Genomic DNA, 24,355 nt, shown 5'->3' with positions numbered 1-24,355 from the left:
CCTCGAGGACAAAATTACTAAATGCAGATTGGTTGAGACAAAGGACATTTTTCATATGTATATATTTTGGTAAATCCTCTGGAACAATTACTTGGAATGGAAAACTTAAAAAAAAGGCTTAAGTTTTCCTAAAAGTATTATAATTTCATCGATGGCGAATGTTTCTTAGCAGTGATGGTGATGGTGATGTCATCATTCAATTGATGCGTGCAACTTTTTATACCACGCGTAACTTTAAGCTTTTTACCTGACCTCCGACGATTATCTATACCAACTGGTGTTTGAATTCGAAAGGAAGACCTTGAAACGTTTACATAACAGATAAAACAAAAAATCCCCAAATTAGACAGGTATAATACTGTAAGAAATAGATATCTACGGTCACAACTTCTCGTCATACGGAAGAAATGAGAATAAAGCAAATATACTTAAGAGATCGAAGCTGTGCTTGACTACAAAAAATGGATTGAGCTGGAAATAGCCTGATCTACGATACTCAAGTGGAGTTCGACCACTCGTTTACAGATCACGAGTTTCGACCTTCAGTATCTAGTCTTTTGCATGTGAATAACATGCAGATGAGGTGGAATAACCCGTTTATTGTTTTCCTAGGGAGGAACACACGGGTTTTAAACTACAGGGGCAAGTGACAAAATCGTGATCTGAGCACGTGCACAAAGCATGTAACGGACGTGTAGCGCTATTTTGTGCAAACCGCGTCATCAAACGTTTTCGCTTTCGCCATGTGAACTCGCTTGTGCAAGCCTTTCATTGTAAGGAGTTGCGTTTTCAAATGACATATGTGCTTCAAGCATGCCAAAGTCATATTATTATAGTCGAAGCTTTTGAGTTTCGGTTTCCTTTCTTTTGGAAAGCACGTAAACGATCGAACCCGTTTATCTAAATCACCGATTCTATTTGTTGTGAATTAATAACAACTTATTTTAAAATCTTTTTTTACTTCTCCGGATGATACAACGAGCTACCCTTCCTTTTCTCCAACTGGCAATCTCCCACTTTAAGTTGATTACATCGACAGCTTCGAAACAGAAGTAATAAGATCTTTTTGCCGGGTCATTTTTGCCAGTCATAGAAGCGCAGGGCAGGAAACGGATGCAAAGGACGTTTTTCTCAGAAACACTAATGTATAGAGGGACCATCACCTCTGAGACTTCTACATGAATCTGAATCCTTAACATTTATTTTTAGACTACGCGTTACAATAATTTATGAAGGGGGTTTGCCGCAATGGCGCAATAACTTGTGAAATATATCAGATTATTGCCTTGACTACAAATATTTCTGCTATTATTTAGCGATTTCTATTTTCCTCATTTTCTATCTTTTAAGTTCTTTAGTTTTCTTCTCTTTTTGGCTTTCTATTCATTTAATCACTTTCCACTAAAATAAGATCTTACAGATAGCATTTCTTATGCCAGATCACCGTGATTCAATGCCATTTATAATATTATCAGTGTCCCGGTATAAGGGCCAGTATAGGGGTCGTTGTCTCGAATCATAATTCTTTCATGCCTTATGGCTTAGATTGATATGTACGGGTACGTTAGCATCAATTAGTCAGCGGGAGGAACGTGTCGTTTCAAAGGGACATGTAGCTATAATCTTCATCCTCTGTAATGTTTTTTTCCCGCGTATAAACTTTAGCCCGATTATTGATTTGGGGAACTCATCGCAATTTTTGGTAAGATGATAGGACTCTTTGAGCGGTGTTTTTTTTCTGTATTGCGTTCACAACGTCCGAGGCGCATATTGTAATCACTTTTTCCCTCCGCTTCCAAAGATAAAATTTCAATATTTTCGATCTTAAGCTGTTGCTACAAAAATTTTGTCTCTGGAACTAAAACGAAAAGAGTGTAGGTGAGAGAATGAATGAAATAGGCGCGCGCATGCACTGATGTAACAATGCACTTACATAACAATAATCCCCCGGTACGGGTTATTCCAGTTTGATATCGTAAGGGGTTTCTCGGGAAATTTCCCTGTATTACGAAACACTAAACCATTTAAGAGGAGTTGTTTCAACGCATGACAGTAATCTTGATTACTTTCGGTTGAACAACCGACCCTACTAGACTACACTGAATTCTCTGGGAACATCAGGTGCTAAATTTACTATCATTTCGAAATGGCCGGAGAAGTGGATTGCGACGCTCTGAAAGCCGAAAACGGCCGACTACGGCACACGTTGTTTGTGATGGTCACAGATAGACAGAAGATGGCGTCCAAATTAACGGGTGTTCAGAACCTTGGACAACAACTGCAGAAGAAAGAAATGGAGAATAGTAATCTTAGAGAAAAAATTGAACGGATAGAAGGCTCTCTGGCGAGAGCAGAGAACAGAATAACTCAGTTAAGTCTTCAAGCGGGCAACGGCCAACATTTGAGCGGCCAAACCGCCATTGTTACTCCAGGAGTTTCAAAGAAGGTTTTAGAAGCATTAACTCGCGATAATACAAGGCTAAAACAAGCTCTGGACCACTTAACCAACAGAGGACCAGCCGGAGTTGATTTAGCAGTGGTAAGTGAAAGTATTTCTTTCTTTTACAAAGGGAGGAGTCAGTGAATCACAAATTTTAATCGCTAGGTAATAAAATGTTGTTTGTGCCGTGTGTACTTGTGTTTTTCTTATTCGGTTCGACTCTTAAAATTTCACGGAAAGTCCCAAGTTAGGAGTACGAGAATGGATAAATATTCCTTCAGCGAATATTCAGCAAAATACTGAGCTTGAAATATCAGTTTCCTTTAAGTGTAAGGTCTCTAATACTGGTTGGGAATTTTCCCAAACCTGAAACAAACAACGGGAAGGGCGCCACGCAGTCTCGAAAGAATCTGCTTTGCTAAGCGCCTTTCTATCTGCACGTATTCGTTCGTCTTCGCTGATGACGAGGTTAGATCGTTCTCTTGTAAAATTTCAGTAATAATAGCAAATACTTTAACGAGGGAAGAGTTTTGAAATTTTGCTTTTCGTTGTGGTTTCCTTATGATGTTGTATACATTTTTTTTCCAGTAGAAACCGAAAGTAGGTAATTTGAATAAGGAAGGGTTGTTCTCGAGTAGGGGATTCCCCGTTGGTTTTATCGCGTCCCCCAATTGGTCGTTTTCAAGTTCCGGCGTGACTAAGGCTAGCTAGATGATCCAATAATTACGTGATATAGTTCTCGAACAGGTTTATGCTCGTTTCAGTTTTGCACGTTCATCATTACTTTTAAAAAAGTTTTATTTATTTTTTAATTAATGCTTGAGAGGCAAAACTAAATGAAGCAAGTAAATTTTTTAATGAGGCTCTTTGATAACAGTGGGTTAAAAATTGCTTATGCATCAGTTCAATAGTTCTTAATATAACCTTCTCAGAATCTTTCATATTTCCATTTTGCATATGGAAGAGTTCAACCAATATTTTATTATAGACCAATAATGAAGTTAATTATATCCAAGTCAAATGAAAGTCTCAAGACAAAAATAAATCATGTCTGAGACATAACCCTGTTTTGAAAAGACAAGTGCTTGGTCTTTACACGGTCTAAAGTAAGATCTCTTTTTCATCTTGTTTAGCTGTTTTTCAGCTAAGTTTTTTTTCTTACTATTTGTTTACTTTTTTTAGCAAAAAGGCTTTTGAATTGTATATCATTTTGTTAATCAAACTCTCAATAATTTTTTGTTTCTCCAGGAAAATAAGGAACTACATGAAATAATCATGAACCTTAGAGATGAAAAGAACATGAAAAGCAACGAAGTAAAAGAATTAAAAACAGCTCTAAGTGCTGCTCATGAAGGCAACATTGAATTATTGAAAGGTCAAGTGCTGCGCCTCACTGCATTGGTCACAAAGCTTGAGAGAAACCTCAATGCCAAACAAGTGTTTTGTGAAACTGTGGTGACAGAGAATGATTCATTGAAGAATGAATTACAGTCTCTTAGGGATGATAGGGTAACTAGAGTGAGAGATCTAAAGAGAGGACTGGGCCAACTGTCAACACAGCCAGATGTTCGTAGAATTTTGAACCAGGTGTATGATACTCCAGATGGAGACCCAGAGGTAAATAACCAAACCCAAGTAGTCTTTAAAAAAATGATGGTCTTATCATCCTTTCTTTGTTTTGTACTATTTTCTAGTTCCTTTGTGTTTGTCTGAAGATGGAAATTTATTACTTTTTAATTGATTTACTTGTAACCAACAAGTATTTCTTTAGGAGCTCTATATTTTTTTCAAACAAAGATACATTATAGTGGAATAATGAACAAGAGAACACATTAGTAAACACAAAAATGTTAGGGACTGGTGGCCATGGTTTCTGTAATTTGTTGCTTGGAGACTCCTATGAATTTAGAATTTAATGACACAAATGATATAAAAGTTAACTAGATCATATTTTTGGTTAACTTTCTTTTCATATCTATATTACAGGAATATGCTTCTTCAGAAGAGCTTACCACGCTCAAAGAGGAGGTTTCAAAATTAACCAGGGAATTAGAGGCTAAGGCTGCTGAGAGGGAAGAACTTATTGCAGAATTGAACAGAACAAAGGATGAACTGACCACATCAAAAGATCTCCACACTGCTCAGCTTAAATCTGTAAGTTAAGTTTATAGAAGTTATCTATGGTGAAGTTAATTTGAGTTTGAAGCCTTGAAAAAGTTTTTCAAGCACTGAATTTACTTAGCATCAATTACTTTCATGTGATATGTTATATTCACACTTAAATCAGGTTTGACATCCAAGACACTAACAGAGTTACATAGTGTATTTGTTATATGCACACAACTTAATGGCAAGCAAAATAACCTGACAAAGTTATGTTGTAAAGGAATGAAATTTGACAAAATAGAAAAAGACTTAAAATTTATGGTTGATCACCATGGTCCTTGTAAATAACATGTATGCACACAATTGAATTATAGAGACAAATTAGATGATTATACAATGTGTTTCTCAGCGACCACTTTGACCTAAAAAATGAATTGTATCTCTACATCTATTGAGACTGTTACTGAAACCTATCTTTCTTTCATCTTTATTTTTAAGTTTGAAGAAGGGCAAGCACAGATGTTACGACAGCTACATGCATTGAGTGATGAACTAACAGAAGTGAAGAGAGATCGTGCAGAAAAAGATATACAACTTAAAGATAATGAGATGGAACAAGAACTTATGCGAAATGCAGTAAGTGAATGGTTGATATACTTTTGGCAAACAATTAGTCCAGGGGTTTATGCTCAGAAGTAAATTCTAAGATATCTGATATGTTACTCGTACTTGTAAATTTTCAAGAAAGTTATGTGAAAGTGATGTTAATTAAAACTTATTTCCTTTACAGCTTGAAGGCTATGAAAATGATTTTAAGATGGAAAGACAAGAGAAGGTCAAGGCCTTGTCAGATCGCGAGCAGGTGTCACGTGAAAGGGATCAATTCAAGCAACGTTTCGAACAACTAAAGCAGGAACACATTGGCTTGAGACAAAACATTGAGCGAATGTACTCAGAAGCTCAGAGACAGGTGAGAGCCATAAACTTGTTTAAAGAGAAATGAGCTATTTCAGTATGGCAGTTGTGTTTCAGTAACTGTTCAACAAGGACAATTTGTTTAACAAGCAAGAGCTTCTCTATTTGATGATCCTTTCCTTTATTCTCATGACTTTAATGTTTGATTCAGAAGTGATATGGTAAGGAGAAATTAGATGCTTATCACTCTTAGGGGTTTAAGAGTTGAACAAGATTTTAGGGAATGAAAATGAGCTGGACATAGTTACAGGTATGTTGCCATAACTCTGTACTAATAAAATCATTCTTTGCATTGTTTGCAGCATGCCCAAGGTCAAAACAGACTTCCAACTCCAAGCCGCACATGTGCAGCTCAAGTTCAGGAACCATGGCAACAAGTACATGTAAGAATAATAAAATTTGTTCTAATCAACTTGATGTAAACAATACAAAGCTCACAGATTTCCTTGAAAAAAGAGTTTTTATTCATGGCATAAGTTTATAGATCTTTTTTTTTTTGGCTGTAATAGAGATTCTAATGAAAATTGAGAGGCCTCCCATGAAACAGCCCCATATGCAGATTGTGTTTTTTGGTTATATCAGTTTGCTTATTTTCTTTTTTTGCTTTGTTTTTAATTGTTGATTAACATGACTTTGTTTGTTAATTCATAGCAAAGTCCAATGAGAGCTAGAGCTTTTGGAATGGAAGTGAAGGCTGATGGACCTGGGCCGGATGTGACAGACTGCCCAACTTCTCCGCCGAAGGATGCAATGCGACGTTTTACCAGCCAAGGAAGTCAGTTGCAGTGTCCCAACTGTAGAAAACTTTTCCCTCATGATCTGCTTGAAAATCACATGAGAGACTGTACAGGAGATGATTAGCAATGAGTTTAGCTTACACAAGGAAGATGAGTGTACGATCTGAAATGTCTTTGACAGGAATGGAATGATAGCAAGATTAAAGAATGTGCTATGAGCATGTGGCTGACCTACTGGATGTCTGAAACCACACACTGACTGTTGTGGATTTGGCGAGATACTTGTTATCATTTTGCTCGTGTGATGTAATTCAAATACAAAAACAGTGCAGCCACACAAGGAAAGGGTGAAGAGGGAGACTGGTGTCCTGTGGTACCCGATGCTTACTGAGGGGATACAAAACAATGCCAAGTGTAAGGGAACAATGCTATGAAAGTCAAGTTATGAAAGGGTTTGCTGTTTGATGCTAGCATTATTGCTATTGCTAGCAAATAGCTCCTCTTTTTTTCAAGCCAGATTGAAGAGAGGAGACACTTTTGGCTTGAAGGAGTTCTGTGAGGCGCAGTTCTTTGTTCAATGATAGGAACTGTGGAAGCAATTTTTGCATCTGATTCACAATGCATGGAGTTATGATATCTGCACAAATGCTTTTGATCAGTAAAAGATGCAAAATGTTTGGAGAAGAAATGTTCAAAGGTTTGTAAAGACTACATTTAGTTTTACTCAAAAACATCATAGGGGAGTTATGAATGAATCTCTGTTTTTAATCAATAGAGAGGATGAAATTTACTCCTTCAACTGTTAAGTAAGATGATGTCAACTGTTAAGACTGCCAAAAATAAGAACGAGCAAGAAAAGCACTAAAACATAATTAGTAAGAAGTTTTCAATTAAAAGAAAAGAGTCGGAGACCTGCTCCTTTCAAATATATATATTTCTGCAAAATACCGCTAGAGAAACTAGTTTCTCTACATTCACTTCAACTTTGTACATTCACCATAAAGAACAATACATTTGTTAATGACAATAAAACTACCAAATCTAAGCAATTTTTTTGAGAACAATGATCAAGAGAAAGCAAGATAAATAAACATATGTAATCTTGTTCCTGGAAAGGAACTAGTGATTTGGTAGAAGCTAGGAGAAGATACACTTAAGGCGGTGAAAGCTGTTGGGATTTTCCATGTAAATCATTGAGACCTAGACCTTGTTCAATTTATTCAACTTTGTCCTTTGACATTGGAACATTTGACGTTCCCTCTCTAAGAGAGGCATAGTTTGGTTGTTATTTGAATAGTTTGCTGTAGCAGAATTAGCTTTGAATTTTTGCAAATGAATTTTTGTGTGTAGATATTAAATTATGATGGTACATGTTTTTGTAAATGCTCTGCTAAAGTTTTTCTCTATCAATTAAAAAATATCGTGTAAGGGAAATTTTATTTGAAACAGTGTTTTGTACTTTCTCGTGACACCAAATGACGAACTCGGATGAGATTATAATGTTGCGAAAGGAAACAAATATGTTTAGCAAAGTGATCTGACGCCTTTTTCACGAGATAAAAACACAATTTACAATCAAATGAACATAAGGCTGTTACAAGGGAATTCTCAGCAAACGAGAACCCGCCATATGTGGTTTTGGATGAGAAATATACAGCTATTTTGATTTTTCAAAATTCCAAACTCCTGTGGCACATAAATAATTTGACAATTCCTCTCCATGTTGCCTCTCGTCTGTTCAGTAATAGATCACAGATGACGTCAAAATGCGGTAAGAACAAGTAAGTGGCACAAGAGGCGCAGCTGAGTGTGTTACTGATTTTCTTACCACATTTTGACGTCCTCTGTGATCTATTGCCGTACAGACCAACCGCAACGTGGAATTTATTTGTTTTTTATGACAAAAAAGCAAAAAGTTTTAAAGTGATGACGTCATATACGCGTCTGTCCTCTAGTAAATCATTGATAAGAACCAATCAAAATGCGTGTAGGATTCAGCTTATCATAGAAATCTAGATCAAAGATTTTAATTGGTCTATTTCTCGTAGTTTGGTCACAGTGAATGTAGATGGACGTTTTGACCGTGCACAAATACACCCCACCAGCTGCTCTTATTGAAGCAATAGACCGCAGTTTTTATTGGTTAACCAGCATCATACCCCACTTGGGATGAGAGAACACGAGAAAAGTTTGTGAATCACGGGCCGGAGGCAAGTGATTTTCAAACATTTCTCGTGTTCTCCCAACATTGCGCCGGTAAACGGATAGAAATTGCGGCATATTGCTTTCGTGCAATGAACCTAAAATAAACCCTGAATTGGATCGTTCCCAAGTGTTAGGGTCTTGGCCCTTCATCAGCTAAAGTTAAAAACACAAATTTGTGGATTCCAAAGCAGGATTTGCATGATTGCAAGTTATAAATCAATAGAGAATTGGTCCATGCTTAACGTGCGGATATAGAGTTATGGATGAACGCGGGAGGTTTGGAGAGCACGAGGCTGAGGAGCCTCGCACAACTCTAGCTTCTTGAGTGCTCTCCAAACTTCCCAAGTGCATTCATAACTCGATACACACCCAGACAGAGCATGCAGACACTAACTGTGTCAGGTCTGCCAGGTAATCGTTTTCTACTCGAAAACTATGAATAAATGACAAGGCAAAAACGACCAAGAAATATTTCGTGAACAAATTTTCATTATAAGTAATGTAATTTTTCTGCTCAGAAGCGAAAAACGGACGAATTTCTTGCATATGCGAGACCATGTAATAGATTCAGCATGCTTGAATCGTTGTTTACTAGAATTAACGGCTAGAAAATTGCGTAGGTTTGAGTTGAAAATTTTTAAACTTCTGAAATTGGATGGTTTTAAAATTAAAATCTTCTATTGAACTATATACTTTTAGGAAAAATCAGCAATTTAACTAATATAAAACGCTTGAAAAACAAACCGAAAAACTTACAACAACTGGTCAAGTTGACTATCACAAGATATAATTGCTGCTTTTAAATTTTTTTCTTGACAAAAGTACTTCCCCAGTTGGGCTCCTTTTTGAACTACAATTTCTTTGTCAGCATTTGTCACTTCCTGCTTAGTCTTGCTATCAATCTTCCAACCTATAGAACCTTTTTCTCATAGGGTACTATTCCACATCTCCGGCGGGGAAAAATGAAAAGCTTCTGCAGCGAAAAAGTAACGGAAGATCGATCCAGATTTTAGGAAAATTTGAGACGTCTTGGCAGTGGGTCACATCCAAGATCTGAGAGATATTGATGACTTAGCTGTATACGAAACCCAGCAAAGTAAGTTTATTGCGCGAAAAGACATGTGAATAGCAGCTGTAATAATGAGATGAAAGGCCATGAGAGGATGTCAATACACAGTGGGCCATGGGCTGGATTTGGATGGTCCGGAAATGCCACAACTACATGGACTCTTTACATAAGCACTAGTTCTAATCGTGAGTTCAAAAGTTAACTCAGAGTGATTGCTAATACTTAGTTTTGAATAAAGACCAACCCGAACTTGTCTCGATCTTGAGAAAGTAAGGCGAAATGAATGCCGTGCCGTGCTTTGAATGGAGGGGGAATACAAGGGGGGGGGGGGGAATGGAAATAGATATTTGGTTCTCAAAATGGTCCGTTTTTGTTGTCATTAAATACCGACCTTAAGCAAACTACGACGACAACGGTAACGAGGACGTGGCTGAACAAAAAAGCTATTGAACAGAACAGATAGTGCAAACGCGAAAAAGATTTGCAAGTCACTCACCTCCAGCTCGAGATGTCCAGTAATTTCTAAATTTAGCCGGCTTTGCTATCGACGTGACAGATATCACAATTATATCACATCTCTTCACAGAACTCTCAAGATGTTCCGCTAAGACAATTGAGACGTAAAATGAATATGCTGTTATCGATTTTCAGTATTCTGGTCTATGTAAATACTCGCCGAACCTGGTTGGCCTTGAAAATGGTTTTGCATACAGGATTTCAGACTCAAGACTTATATTCGGGAGTATTGTGAAGCATGAAAGCAAGTGAAAGTCACTCGTGGGAAGTTTCTCTTGATTTACATGTTTCAAGTCTAGCTCCCATTCATCCTTGTTATACGGTATTAAAATAAACAGATTTATGCCCTCTCGTTGGCCATGCAACTGTTCTGAGTTAAACTTCGCCAAAATTATTTTTATAGTCAAGCAATTTACAATTTATCCCCCCTATAGCTGAATGAAAATTTATTGCCACAAAAGTGTTCTGATTGCTTGAAAAACACCCTGGGGGAAATTTTAAATTTTATTCACTTGGTGTTCATGTTCCAGTGGAGGTTGTCCCTTGCCGAGCCTGAAACGTCTGCTGGTAAGAGGTCTTATAGGCGGCGTTAGACCGCTGGTAACCGTTACTCATGGAAACCCCCGTTTTATCATGGAAAAAAAAAATTGCTAGACTGCGTCATCAAGGTGGTCTCAACTATTTTACTTGTTCCTCTTTCGTTGGTGGAAAACCTTCGAAACTCCAACTTCCTTGCGATATTTCTGATCTATGTGTTAAGTAATCCAGAATTTCCTGTTTTAAAGGAAATTCAAAGATTTGAATGGAGCGAATTCCAGTCAAAAACGATAAGTAAGCGCATGTTTGGAAAAATTTCCTCTTTCGAATCATCTTACGAGACCCACCCTAGATCCCAGTTCTCTCAAGAAAACAAACGTTCTCATACTATTTGGCGCATGCTCAATTTTCACTTCCACATTTCAATTATGGCCGCCAGATGATCGCTAATGTTTAAGTGTTGTGGAGTCGTTCCTTTACTTTGGAAAACTTTAGATAAGGTTGTCGTGGGAGAGAAAAGTGATGGTGGATTGAGAGACATTCTTAATCTATCTGCGGACATGTATTATTCCGTGCAAGTCGGTGATACCGTTTTTACTGTGTTGAAACGGTACCGCAATCTTCAAATTATTGGTTCTGGAGCGCAAGGGATGGTGTGGTAAGTTGTCTAAACATTCCTAATCTGACCCTTATTCTTCCATGAGACGTATCCAGGTTCCAAGAGGCATTTCCTAGATTTTTTCAGTTTTTATTGTACTAAAAATACTTTAGGTCGACAGATGAATTCGTGGTCGCAGGTTTTAACAAGCTTACATGAACAACCCGGCAGATAATTGGATATGTTATTTATTGTGGACACTGTCTTAATAATTTATTCTTGAATGTAAAATATTTCTTCGATCGTGACGATTTCCAATTTCTTTGTAGAAGATTTGGTCCCAAAGTTTCATTTGTGTTATCGAAACCGGTGCTCGAAAGTAGATGTGAAATCGTTGCACTTTCGGGGATTTACCCGGCTCTTACGAAACCTTGACCTACTCGGGTAGATTCCCCCTTATTGTCTATACCGGAAATCCTAAACAATCTCGTTGATTTCGCCAAATCATCGTTTTCATTTGAAGCCTTGAGTTGTGGTTAAGGGCAGAATGGTTATGATTTTGAGCGAAGAAGGAATTTACGTGAAGGACTGTAACGAAGTTTTTAGAATTGCACTCGTTTTATATGAAAAATCTTAGAATACTCTGGTTCTGGTTGTCGTATTGTTTTGGAATTTATCAGGTCATATTAACCAATCTTGTTACTTAACGCTGTTTTTGAAACGCTTAACCTTTTCTTATAAATTTATGGCTTTGTTGTCTTTTGCAAATATTGCAATGCACTCGAAAATATGATGAACGGCTCTGGCTCCGACTAAAATTAAAGAACTGTATGGCAGACAGTAAAGAGAATTACTGATGAGATCTTTGGAAATATTTTTTACAAGGGTAACCTTCTTATAAATTTGTGGCTTTGTTTTCTTTTCCAAATAATGCAATACACATTAAAAAGTGACGAAAACATTAGTGGTGTGTTAACATCCTGTGGAGATTCTTAGTTAACCTTAAAACTCACAGAAGTGGTTAACATGTAACTTTCCCCTATAAGGATAATGAGAAAAGTTGTTATCTTGATCCCACACCAAATCCTCCTTACTTATATACAAGGAAATGTTTAGCAGCTTGAAAGGAGAATTAACCCTTTAACTCCCATGAGTGACCAAGACAGAATTTCTCCTTACAATATCACTACAATATCAACCAGATAACTGATAAGAATTAAGAAAAATATAAATTTGGGGATAATTAGTTGATTCAATACTAAATTCTCTGAACTAACATGATAAGAATTGTATGGTTGACAGAAAGGAGAAACACAAATTTGATGTGGGAGTTAAAGGGTTAACAATCAGATCATATGAGTTAAAGGATTAAGTGAAACATTTTAAGCAGCTGGTATTCATCATGGACATCAAGCAAGAAAATTTTTCTTCACTCTAGTAACATGAAAAAATTTCCAGAAAAACCTTTCATATGGTTAACATAGGGACAGTACAAACTATATCAAGAAAGTGGCCATTGTATAGAGGTTTTCATTTTGACAGAGCTAGAAATAATGGCTTGTCAAATATAGGTTTTGTCTAGTGAACTCCTCAGATGTCCAATGAATTTGCCTGGTTTTTTATGAGTATGAAGAAAAAATTTAACTCTAAGCTAAGTTCAGGTTTTGCATATTTCAAAGATTCAACATTATTCATGTTCTTGAATCATGTACATCAAATTTATCATTATACAAACTTGAGACTGTCTTGCAGAAGAAATGAAATGATTTGTAACATAACATAGTCATGTCTACTTTAATTTAATTCTCTGTGAAACCTTTGTGTTTGGGCTGAAATCTATAGCATTTTATATGACTTGCACACAAACAGCTTGGCCTCTTTATCTCCCTGATGTATTTAAGGGTTTTAAAGAAACCTGTGCCAACTCTTTTGGGGTGCTTAGCTCAACACATCTCATAGCAACATCTTCCTGACATGCTTCACGTGTTTCTACTCAATATGTTTCAGCTCAGCGTTAGACTCTACCACAGGAGAGAAGGTTGCTATCAAAAAACTGAGCCGACCATTTCAAAATGTCACACATGCCAAGAGAGCTTTTCGAGAACTGGTGCTGTTGAAGATGGTCAACCACAAGAATGTAAGTTTGATTAAGAACTTACATTTTGAACTTAAGTCCAGTGCCACACAAAGTTTAGTACATTGGCACCTTATTTGATGGTTCAACATGTAATATTTTGCAAGTTGCATCATACTTCTCTGAGCTCCATATGGCTATGGAAAGTACAAGCAGTGAGTAAAATGTGCAGCTGTATTAGATGTCAAATCAGCGATGAAAGGAGTCATTATTCCACTATTAATAATCATAATTTCATTTTTTAATACATTGGCTTCCAATTTTTGAAATAAATTGTATCACATTTCCTTTGATCTTACAACATAATATGATTTAATAAATCAGTCACCATGCCAACAAGGAAGGAAGGGTTGTTGCCTTTACTGTGACAGGCTCATTTCACTGCTTCAATTCACTGATCAGTTGGTGTGTTTTTGTGGGCAGATAATTGGTCTCCTGAATGTTTTCACCCCAGACAGATCATATGAAGAGTTTCAGGACCTGTGAGTAAACATGTTTTTTCTAAATATTACAAGCACTGTACGACATTGGTCAACTTGAAATTATAATTGTCATTAATAAACATCGTGCATACTGGCAAGAAATAGGTTGCTACTGACATTACATAATTCTTACATAGCCCCACGCAAAAACGCTAACTTAATTGGGTAGAAACACAACATTAGGATATAGGATAGAAGTACAATAGAAAGATAAACAACTGATGTAAAATTATTTCACAGTTTTTGACAATAAATAGAAATGCAAATTCTAGTTGCTACTACAACAGTGATATTTCATAATAGTAATCATGATAATAAAGTTGTTGTAACTTGAAGAAAAGAAGATTTTTCATCGAAATTCAGCTCTGGAAGAAATGATAATTAATTTTAATTGAAATAGAGAATACCTGGCTACTTTTTGTGGAAAAATTGTCTCCTCTAATTTGGTCACCAGATATTTAGTGACAGAATTGATGGATGCCAGTCTTGTCCAAGTCATTCAAATGGATTTGGATCATGAAAGGCTTTCATATCTTATGTACCAGATGCTGTGTGGCGTAAAGGTGAGATTCACATACTACACTACACTACACTACTATCCAGCAATTATTTTTGAAAAATGTTATTGACAAATATCAGCGAAAAGTTGCCATCTATTTCACAGGAACTTGCTAAGCACTAATTTGTCCTTCAAATTACCCCAAATTTTACAAAAACAAAAGAGAAACATTTGCATTTTCATTTGTTCATGGAAATCAAAAGACTCTGATATTAATCCTGAATTCTGTGTTTTCCTGTTGTTTGATCCCTTATGCATCTGATCAAAACACATTTGCCAAGCAACCTTGCATTTACTCAAAACCATGAGGTCTTAAAGCGAAAGCAGCACAATATGTGTGCAAATGTCTATGAGCTTTCAACATCATATGATGTAATGGCCCTTGCAAATCCCTTCACAGCTTAATAAAGGGGTAAGTTTCTAAAGAAACTGTGGTGCTGCGTCGGTGGGAGAGTATAGCAGGTAATTTAGTGTTAACAACTGGGTTGAAAACGTAAATTAGCCACCGTAAAGGTGGCTAATTTCGAGCGTTAGCGATCGCTCTGACGAAGGGCTAACGCTCGAAACGTCAGCTTTTTTATCCTTTACGGTGGCTAATTTACGTTTTCAACCCAGTTGTTAACACTAAATTACCTTCACAGCTTACTCCTGGAGTTTTGCCACCTACTAAAGTGGCCATTGAAACAATACCTTCCTCTCCTGTTCAGAATGTCACACAAATCATAAAAGAACAAAACAGTACAGCTAGAGATCTTAGGAGATGTAAAGATGTCAGTATCACACTCACCTGTAGCTTGTGTGATACGTTCTTGTTCTCAGTGTATTATTTTGTGAAATATTTGTCATATTACTGATTAGAAACCTGGCAATATGAAATATTTTTTATGAGTATTTATCATGCCCCAGTTCCTTGGCACTTTGTTGTGGTGGGTGGTTCTGTATCTGATACATGCTTGAGTCACTCTTTTTTAAACTCTTTTAGCTTACTCATACATACAAGTCAGAGTCTTAAGTTGTCGATACCTAGGTGCTGCCATTGCAATGAACCCTTTTGCACCCTATGATCAGTATCCATATTCTTTATACTCTTTTCATTACATTTTCCTTGGTACAGAAAAGGAGAATTTGTTCAGCAATCAAAGGTTTTTAGCTTGCTGATCATTTCTCTTGTTCTCGTGTGTTAATGAATTATTAAGCAGTGTTACTGTAAGGAGAAATTAGATACTGGTCACTCCTAGAGTTTCAAGTGTAATGAGGAGTGACTGAGAAAATCACTAACTGATATATTCACTTAGAATTTGCATACTACACCAAAGTTTGTTTAAATGTTTGTGTGGTAAAACCCAAGTAAAAATGTTTTGTGGAGTATAAAGTACATTGAAGTCTCAAGAGTGATCACACAGTGCCTTTTATTTCTTTTCTTTTAGCACCTACATGATGCAGGCATCATTCACAGGGTATGTTCTTTGATAGCATGTTGCTGTTAATAAAAAAAAAAGAAGAGAAAAAAATAGAAAAAGAAAAGAAGCAAAACCTAGTGACTTAATCAAATGTTCAATGCCCACTAAAAAATCACATGACTTTATCAATAATGATATCTAATTAACAGCAAGGAAATTATTTGTCGTAAATAATAACTGAACTTGAATGATAATAAATAAATGCCTTTTTAAAATCAACATTGAAGTGAGACTTCTCACATTTGCAGGACCTCAAGCCAAGTAACATTGTCGTCAAGTCAGATTGTTCACTGAAGGTACAGTTGATGACTAGCAAAAGTATGTTTATAACCTCTGGGTGGAAATGGTTTTAGTGAACCAATTTATTGTGCAAAGGGGATAAGTTTCTAAAGAAACTGTGGTACTACATCCATGGGAGAGTATAACAGAGTAATTTGGTATTATCAACTGAGTTGATAAGTTATAATGTAATGTGAATTGGCCACCGTAAAGAGTCATTAAAGCTGACATTTCCCAGCATTATCCCCTTGTCAGAGCCATTTGCTATGATGAAGGGCTAACAATTGAAGTGTCAGCTTTGAAATTCTTAACAGTGGCCAGATTATTTTATCATTTCAGTAAAAAATACCAAATTACCCTAATTTATTGTACATGTGCATAAGTTTGTAATATTATGGAAAAATTTCCAATGTTAAATGTCTTAAATATTAATCAGATACTTGACTTTGGACTGGCACGTACTGCTGGTGCGGCATTCATGATGACACCATATGTAGTGACACGGTACTACAGGGCTCCAGAAGTTATCTTAGGCATGGGTTACAGTGAGAATGTGGACGTGTGGTCTGTTGGCTGTATACTGGGTGAGATGATCCGTGGAAGTGTTATGTTTCCTGGAACTGATCGTATCTTTTTCATGATAACTATATTTTGTGTAACTAGGTTAGCATTTTATCTTTTCAACACTTCGAAGAATCCTCGAATACATTGAGCACTACAGTGTAAATGTAAAATTTTTAAGTGGAAGATGATGCAGTGGTCTGTTAAGATATTTTTTTAATTTGGCTCAAAGCCAAGATATTTTTTTCTTTACACAAACTTATGCTAAAGTAGGGTGAAATTTTTGCCCTAGAAGAGAGTTTAATTAATAATTGTGAACTTTTGAACATTACACATTAAATTTCTACCCTCAATGGCACAATACCATTTGGGGTTGTGTTTACTTGAAGTGTACAATGAACTGAGTTTTCAGGCCATGGTAAAGAATAGTTTTGGATTTAACTTTGATATTTTTGTAGTTCTTAAGGTAGGGTGTTCTCAGGCAAATTACTTTCCAATCACTCTCACTGTCCCTCTCCACCTAGGAGTAAAAATGGGTACTAGCAAATTGTCGGGGAGGTTACCTTGCAAGGGACAAACATCCCATCCAGGGGGATGAAGCAACACTCCTAGTCACTTTGTGCTATGGAAACTTGTATAAGCTGTGGCTGGGTGCACCTCTTGGCTTGAGCATAGACTTAACCTTCCTATCTTCCTCAGGTAGATTAATACTGAATTTCCCCCCACCTCCTCATATCCTGCTTCAAGTCCAAGAGATCTGAGATACATTTAGATTGCAATGTTTTCTGTCCTCCCAGCACTTTTTAGATTCCATACCATTGGTTTAAGTAGTTGACAACTTACAGTATACATGTGCTATGTAAATTAACATCATATTGTGTTAGACTCCTTTACCAGCTGTTTAGACATTGATCAGTGGAATAAGGTCACTGAGCTTCTTGGCACACCATCAGAGTCTTTCCTCAGCCAGCTACAACCATCAGTAAGAAATCTGAGTAAACAATGACTTGTTTTGTATATAGAATTAGAAAGATTGTAAGTTTTTAAGCTCAGTAAAGATATAAACAAAGATGTTTTTATTTCTTATTTTCTATTTCTTACCAAGCTTAAAACTTACTATCTCTCTAATGCTATATACAAAACATGACGCTATCGACATTGCTGATTCTAGCAGTATACAGGATGTGTGTTACGTATGAACTTTGTAAGGACCTTGCTCACCATAAAGTCTGTGGCTCAGTGGTAGAGCTTCTGAGCATGGAATCCATAGGACTGAGGTTCGATTCCTCATGGGGACTCAGAATTTTTCTTTGTCCCATACTTGTGCCAAGACAAAAAACATCTTTTTCCCAATAAAAAGTTTTTAAGTTCAATAGTTTGTCATTACATATCATTCATAGTTTCTCATAGCCACAACCTTTTTGATACAAAACCTGGTGAGGGAGGAAAACCAGGACACCTCGAGAAGAATCATATTAGAACTGGATAACATAAATTATACATTTAATTAGGTTTCAGTAGAAACGGGCTTAGACTGATGCATTGAGCTCTGACTCCACCTTTTTTTTTTGTTAGGTGAGAATGTACTGTTCAAGTCGTCCTAAGCAGCCAGGATTCAGTTTTGATGATCTTTTCCCAGATGATTTGTTTCCACCTGGGAACAAGACTAAAGGTGAATTCTAAACAATATTCCGTTGAATATGATATTTTCTATCTTCTGATTGGTCACAGTTTTTACTTTGGTTTTACAGCACCATTACCTTTATTAAGAAGCGTTCAATCAATAGTATTGGATATACCATATAATGTTACTAATTATTTTTCTTTTTTTGTCAGAATTTTATTCAGTTGCTTTTAGTTTGTTGCATAGTAGCATATTATTATTAATTATTATTACTATTTAATATTATAATTTATTATTATTATTTATTATTATTTACTATTATTATTATTATTATTATTTACTATTGTTATTATTATTATTATTATTATTATTATTATTATTATTATTTAATGAAAAGTGCTCTAACAGGAAAGCCTAACAGAAAAGGCTGTTTCCCATTTGGATTGTCGAAAAACTTAATAAAAAAAACCAATTGGATTCCTCTCGTTTTCTACTCATTGATTTTTTTTTTCTGGCCTGTTGATATTTCAGCCGATGAATGTCGCGATCTTTTGTCAAAGATGCTTGTAGTTGACAGGTCAAAGCGGATATCAGTCATTGAAGCCTTGCACCATCCTTATATTCATGTTTGGTACGAGAGAAGTGAAGTGGAATCGGTTAGTACTAAACAGCAGTTTAGACATTATGTTTTATGAGGGAGCAGGTTTTAGGGATGACCATCATGTTAGAATGAAGGACATTATCAATAAAATATATTAATTAATTGGGGGATATTGTCTTGATGTGACACTAAATTTTCAAGACTAGTCAACAAAGACATGTTTGGAAGTTAATTGAAGGAATGAAATCCCAACTAATAGTATTAAAAGGGTGAGGTGTTGTGGCTTATCTGGGATAACAGACGCTGTGGTACCTTCCACCCACGTAGCACCACAGTTTCCTGAGAAACTTACCCTACTGTCATCCTTTTTTCCAACAGACAATACCCAATAAATATGATCATTCAGTGGATGAGAAGGAACTAACGGTTGAAGACTGGAAACGTGAGTTAAATACGTAGTCATGGTATGGTAACCTTTGACCCCACAGGCACTATTCTGACTGTCGCTTGAAACTTCGAGAATTGTTGAGATGATTTAATTTAACTCTTTTGATAAAGTTCGCTTGTCGAAATCTGTTAGGTTATCTGCCAACTTGTTTGGCTGTCTTTTGGTTTAATGTACTCGGGTCCACGCCAATCAGTGTGTTTGTCATACGGTCTGTCGGTCCGTCTGTATATCAGTTGGCTGTCTTGTCTCTCAGTAAATCAGTAAATGTTTTTTTTCTCAGTTTTTTAATAGTACACCATGTAAAACATGTGATGTATTTAAGATATTGAACTTGCAACGTTTTTTCAGCTGGTTTTTTGACACAATATAGTGTTTATCTTCATGTTTGTCTGAAAATAATCCGATATCTACAGCTTCATTGTAGTCAAACCTCTCTTGCACAATCTTCATTATTACATTTGGCAGACAACGCGTTCCTATTGTATGGAGAATTAAGCTTTTAATCTGTTTGATTGCAGGAACAATTTACCAGGAAGTAATTTCTTACAATAACACGAACGACACTCCACCAGTTGTGGAGGGAAATGGGGAGATCAACGCTTCATCATCCAGTTCTAGTATTTCATCAGGTAATGTTACCTTCTTTGAGCGCGATAGTAAACAGGGCTTTAGTAGCGGAGGAGTGAAAAAACGGGTGAGGTTTGGGTCGGATCGGGTCGTAACCGTTCCAAACCTCCCTCGTTTTCGCTATACCGCCATTCGTTTATATTTCGCTAAGTTATACTGTCTTAATGCAAGGAACATGCTAATACTCTGGAAAACAAAGTGTCTAGATGCTGTAGGACAAGTGACGCAAAAGGAACGTTTTGCTCTTTTTTGACAACGGTCAAAAATTGTGTGATAATGTCCATAATTCAGGATAACACAATTTTCATTTGTTGGTCAATTTGACATGAGGCAAACAATAATTTTAGTGCACTTTATTAAAATGCGTTGCATTTGTGATCATAAAAGTCTTAAGTTTAAAAACCAAAATCTCTCCTTGAGACTGGCTCTGCTAAATTTATTTATGTTGAAGCGTAACGCACGATAGATAAGCTTATAAGTAATGAAGCTCATAAAAACAGTAAACTAAGATTAAATTTAACCATTTTTTTCTGTAAGAAGTGGCTAAAGAAGTAAGAAACAAATTTGACAAAGTTCCGTAAAGTCACATAAAGTCAGGCTATTTAATAACTCCTCTATTCCTGTGACACGAAATACATCAAGTCATTCTTACTGGGCAGTTTTGACATCATTACGTTGGGTTTCATATCACGAACCTAATCAAAAGCCAAAGAGATGGAGAAATCGCTTGACATTAAAGCTCTATCATTTGCTAATCACTTTTGGGGGAAAAATACCGTCAAAACTGTCGTGACATTCTGTCAAAATCTTTAAGAGTGACAACGGTACATTGTGCTTTACTGTAAAATGTATAATCGTAAATTTTAGGAATAGAAAGTTCCAAAAAGAAAGCGAAACGTAAAAAACGAGAGGTACAGACAGGAGGTGGAACTTTAGGCTCAAGGTTAGTGAATTAAAATGAGCGGTAAGAAATGATAAATAAACTTAAACTTACTCTCGTACCGTTGGCACTCGGTTTGTAGTGTATGACTTGTGTTAAATGTCAGGAAAACTAAGCAACAGGAGTAAAAAGAAATACCATAATTTTTCTGTAAATCAGCGCAACAGACGCTTATAAATATAACTGCTCTAGGAATAACTCCGGCCCAGAAGTAACTAAAGGTTAATTTAAAGATGAAATGTTTTAGTTTATGTAATAGGGTTTAGTTGGAATTGCGTCAACATTATCTGTTTGTGTCCCTTGTTTTCACAACACAAGGCTGTCCTTTGGCGTTTTGGTCACCTCAAATGCTTTGACACGAGAGCTCTGGGACAATCAGCGTACCTAGGGAAATGAACTTTCTTTTTAAAACAAACATCCCGCTAACCACCGGAATTTGTATGCACACAGCTTAGTTGGAAAAAATATTCCTATTTAATACAATGACTTGCAGCTGTTTTTAGGGACTTTCTTTCGCTCTGACGAAGAGCTAACGCTTAAGACATCAGTTTTGGCAAGTTACATCATCAACTCAGTTGATAAAATCAAATTATCTTGTTATACATCCCACTGACGAAGCACCAAAGTTTCTAATCTTTAGTATTAGTTTTGAAGGACTGTTGCTAAAAATGATGCTATAAATTGCCAGATCATTTGAAGCGAAGAAGAAACGCGAAACAACTTTGTAGAAACATGGGCCGTGAAGAGTGCAGCCTTCTGAATGATATTGTTTCTATGTGATTTGGTAATAATTCGCACCGTGTACAAGGCCGTCATTTGTTCTCTTATAAACTAAGAAAATTGAATCCTTTTCTCTTTGCTGCCTTTTCTTTTTCTAGAATCAGACAGATGATAAGAGGAGATGAATACTAATCCTGATTGGTGGATGGATTAGATATTTTACTGGTAATACCACAGCCAGAAAACGTCGAATGATGTGGTACGTTGTTGCCATCGACAACGTGAATTTAGAACACTAATGAACAATTCGTGCAGTTCTATAAAATTTTGATAAAAAGTGTGCATGTTCATGTACTTTAAATATTGTACGTGCGCATTCTAAGTGGATCAATAACAGTTATTTTGACTGGTAGGACCAGTTTGATTGTGAATTCCGATGGGTAGGGTCAGTTAAGGGAGTTGTGCACTTCTTGATATGGGAAATCATTACACCGAAGAAGGAAGGTCCTGCGACCAATGAAATAGAAATTCTGAAGATATTATACAAGAGAAAATATGGGTTATATCCTAAGGTAGTACTTGTAATTTAGTATTCAAAAAAGGTTCATAAGTACTTAATTTTGAGTTTAATAGATATAGCTTTATTTCGTCCCAGTTAAAGAAAGAAGCTGATTGTGTTAGCATGCATTATGGAAGAAACCTTTAGTGCTTTAGCTGAAATTGTAATTTTCGAAACGCTTCACATTGTTCATTGCAAATCGCCGTTTAAGTTGCTTTCTGTCTGGAGGTTTGTTAATGAAAATCGAGCAATATGATTGCAAGGATGGAAAAGTAGACATTTGTGTAAGATTGCACTAAATACTTTCTTCGTGCCATTTGGATTCGTGTTTGCGTCATCAAACACACTTTGCTTTTAGATTGATGGAAACCTGTTAAGAATAGTCTTTTATGGCGGAGAAATACTTCAGAGTTGCAAGAAAGTAAGATTAACTTACCTCTAGAACGAATGAAAAAAAAAAGCTTGAAAAAGTCTGAGATAATTTTTTTTCCAAGATAAACATTGCAGTAGCTGTTTTTTTCAAGTGTTAGCCAAATTAGGTTGTATTTATTTATTTTTTTTTTTAGTTAGAAAAGAGCATGTTGTTATTATTATTTTTTGTTTGTTTGTTTGTTTGTTTTTTTTTTTTGTTCATATTAGAGATGAATTCCGTTTGGAGTAGTTTTAAATAATAAGGTGTTAACACAGTGTAGTCTACAAGTGGCCAGGTCAGCTCAAGGGGGAGGGGAGGGGCAGGAGTGAAAGTGCAGAAGGACTAACGACCGAGACGTTTAGTTGCCAGAAACAGGCGTGTGATTTAACGGTGGAAAAAGGCATGTTAGGTTTGTTCTCTCATTAGTTAGGACTTGCGTCTTAACCTTTCCATCCAAACATTGGGTGATATTATGTGGAGAAACTAGACGATAGCCACTGATAGGTTAAAAGGGGTTATATTGGAGGCGGTTGTTTGTCAGTTGAAACGAGGAGCGAAACGTATGCGGTTGGGTAAACTTCCTGTCGGTTTGCTTTTATGTCGTGTGCGATGTTAAAACACTGATGATCATGTGACCTCGCTATCAGAATACAGAGGATAACTCAGTGTAGATGGTCACTTGGAAACTACTCAGTCCACATGCGCTTTATTGCGGGCCTATAGTAGCTTTACACGTTTATATACATAGTCAAGTTACATGTAACTAGCTTACAGAGGATGAACATTGTATGCATAGATTAATTTTGGTTGCGAGATAAGGATATTCTTTCGTTATAATTGGCGTTTAATTTCTGTCAATAAACAGCGCAAATTTCTTAAAATTATGTTTCAATGTTTTATGTTCCCCTTATTAAGCACTTGATTTTCAAACCTGATAAGGAATGGTATATGTCACAGCCGCCGGTAAGATAGACATTGAGTAGTTCAGTGCATGCCAATCTTACTCTCAAAGCGTCCGCATAACTCTTGTCTAGCGCAATGAACGCGCAAGGCTCTGGAATTATCAGAACGACCCCCCGAAGTTTTTGAATTGCGGTTTGAAATTGCACTAGAGTGAATTTTCTTATTGCTGCGTGAGAAGGGCGACCGACGAAAGAGAACTTACATACACAGAGAATTCACTCATTGACGCAAAAGGAATCAAACAAGGATACATATGAATGTTGTGCCGCGTAGCACTGGGAACACAAATGGTGAAACAGAGAATTAACTCTGAAGTGTAAATTAAAGTGCTATTTAAACCCATGAATAACCCACAGGGCGTTAGCCCTAATAAAGGGAAACAGGGAACCATTTCACCATTTGTGTTCCCAGTGCTACGCGGCACAACATTCATATGTACCCTTACTTTCTCTTCGCCGCGATTCACCATCCTAAATCGTCCCCGACTTTCTCTGTGCGACCTCGTAGCTCAGTCGGCAGAGTAACGGTAGATCTAATCCGGAGGTCGTGGGTTCGATTCCCACCGAGGTCAAAAGATTTTTTCTTTGCCTCGTGTGGTTCCCTGTTTCCCTTTATTAGGGCTAACGCCCTGTGGGTTATTCGAATCGAGCGGGTACCTGGATTTGTCTGAACACGTCCCTTAACCCCTACTCGACAGATGAAAACAAACTCGAGAAGTAAATGTCGACAAAAGCAATAAAATAATGAGCACGCACAATATCCTTTTTCTACTCTTGCTAAGGCTGCCTCTGATTAAGTTCAAT

At 36.6% G+C, this 24,355-nt stretch overlaps 2 protein-coding genes across 3 annotated transcripts; both read left to right on the top strand.

The window, feature by feature from the left end:
- Positions 1–1,513: 1,513 nt before the first annotated feature.
- LOC113664927 (uncharacterized) lies at positions 1,514–7,704 on the top strand. The gene is made up of 7 exons (XM_027180549.2): positions 1,514–2,539; positions 3,689–4,057; positions 4,427–4,594; positions 5,045–5,182; positions 5,337–5,516; positions 5,824–5,904; positions 6,173–7,704. The coding sequence occupies exons 1-7, from the start codon at positions 2,147–2,149 to the stop codon at positions 6,380–6,382; spliced, it is 1,539 nt and encodes a 512-aa protein (XP_027036350.2). The 5' UTR covers positions 1,514–2,146; the 3' UTR covers positions 6,383–7,704.
- A 2,479-nt stretch (positions 7,705–10,183) lies between these two features.
- LOC113664928 (stress-activated protein kinase JNK) lies at positions 10,184–23,470 on the top strand. 2 transcript variants are annotated; one of them, XM_027180550.2, is made up of 14 exons: positions 10,184–11,243; positions 13,191–13,320; positions 13,741–13,799; positions 14,254–14,362; positions 15,786–15,815; positions 16,067–16,114; positions 16,534–16,723; positions 17,564–17,640; positions 18,234–18,330; positions 18,814–18,938; positions 19,262–19,325; positions 19,850–19,960; positions 20,826–20,901; positions 21,777–23,470. In XM_027180550.2, exons 1-14 carry the CDS (start codon positions 11,035–11,037, stop codon positions 21,808–21,810), a joined length of 1,359 nt encoding a protein of 452 aa, XP_027036351.2. In that variant the 5' UTR covers positions 10,184–11,034; the 3' UTR covers positions 21,811–23,470. The 2 variants fall into 2 exon arrangements, with proteins under 2 accessions (XP_027036351.2, XP_027036352.2); XM_027180551.2 differs by lacking the exon at positions 20,826–20,901.
- The last annotated feature ends 885 nt before the right edge of the window (positions 23,471–24,355 follow it).

Source organism: Pocillopora damicornis, chromosome 1 (genome assembly GCF_964200805.1).
Source record: "Pocillopora damicornis chromosome 1, jaPocDami1.2, whole genome shotgun sequence".
Taxonomy (NCBI): domain Eukaryota; kingdom Metazoa; phylum Cnidaria; class Anthozoa; order Scleractinia; family Pocilloporidae; genus Pocillopora; species Pocillopora damicornis.
Note: the sequence above shows the minus strand (reverse complement) of the source record. Positions and strands in the feature narration are given on the sequence as shown.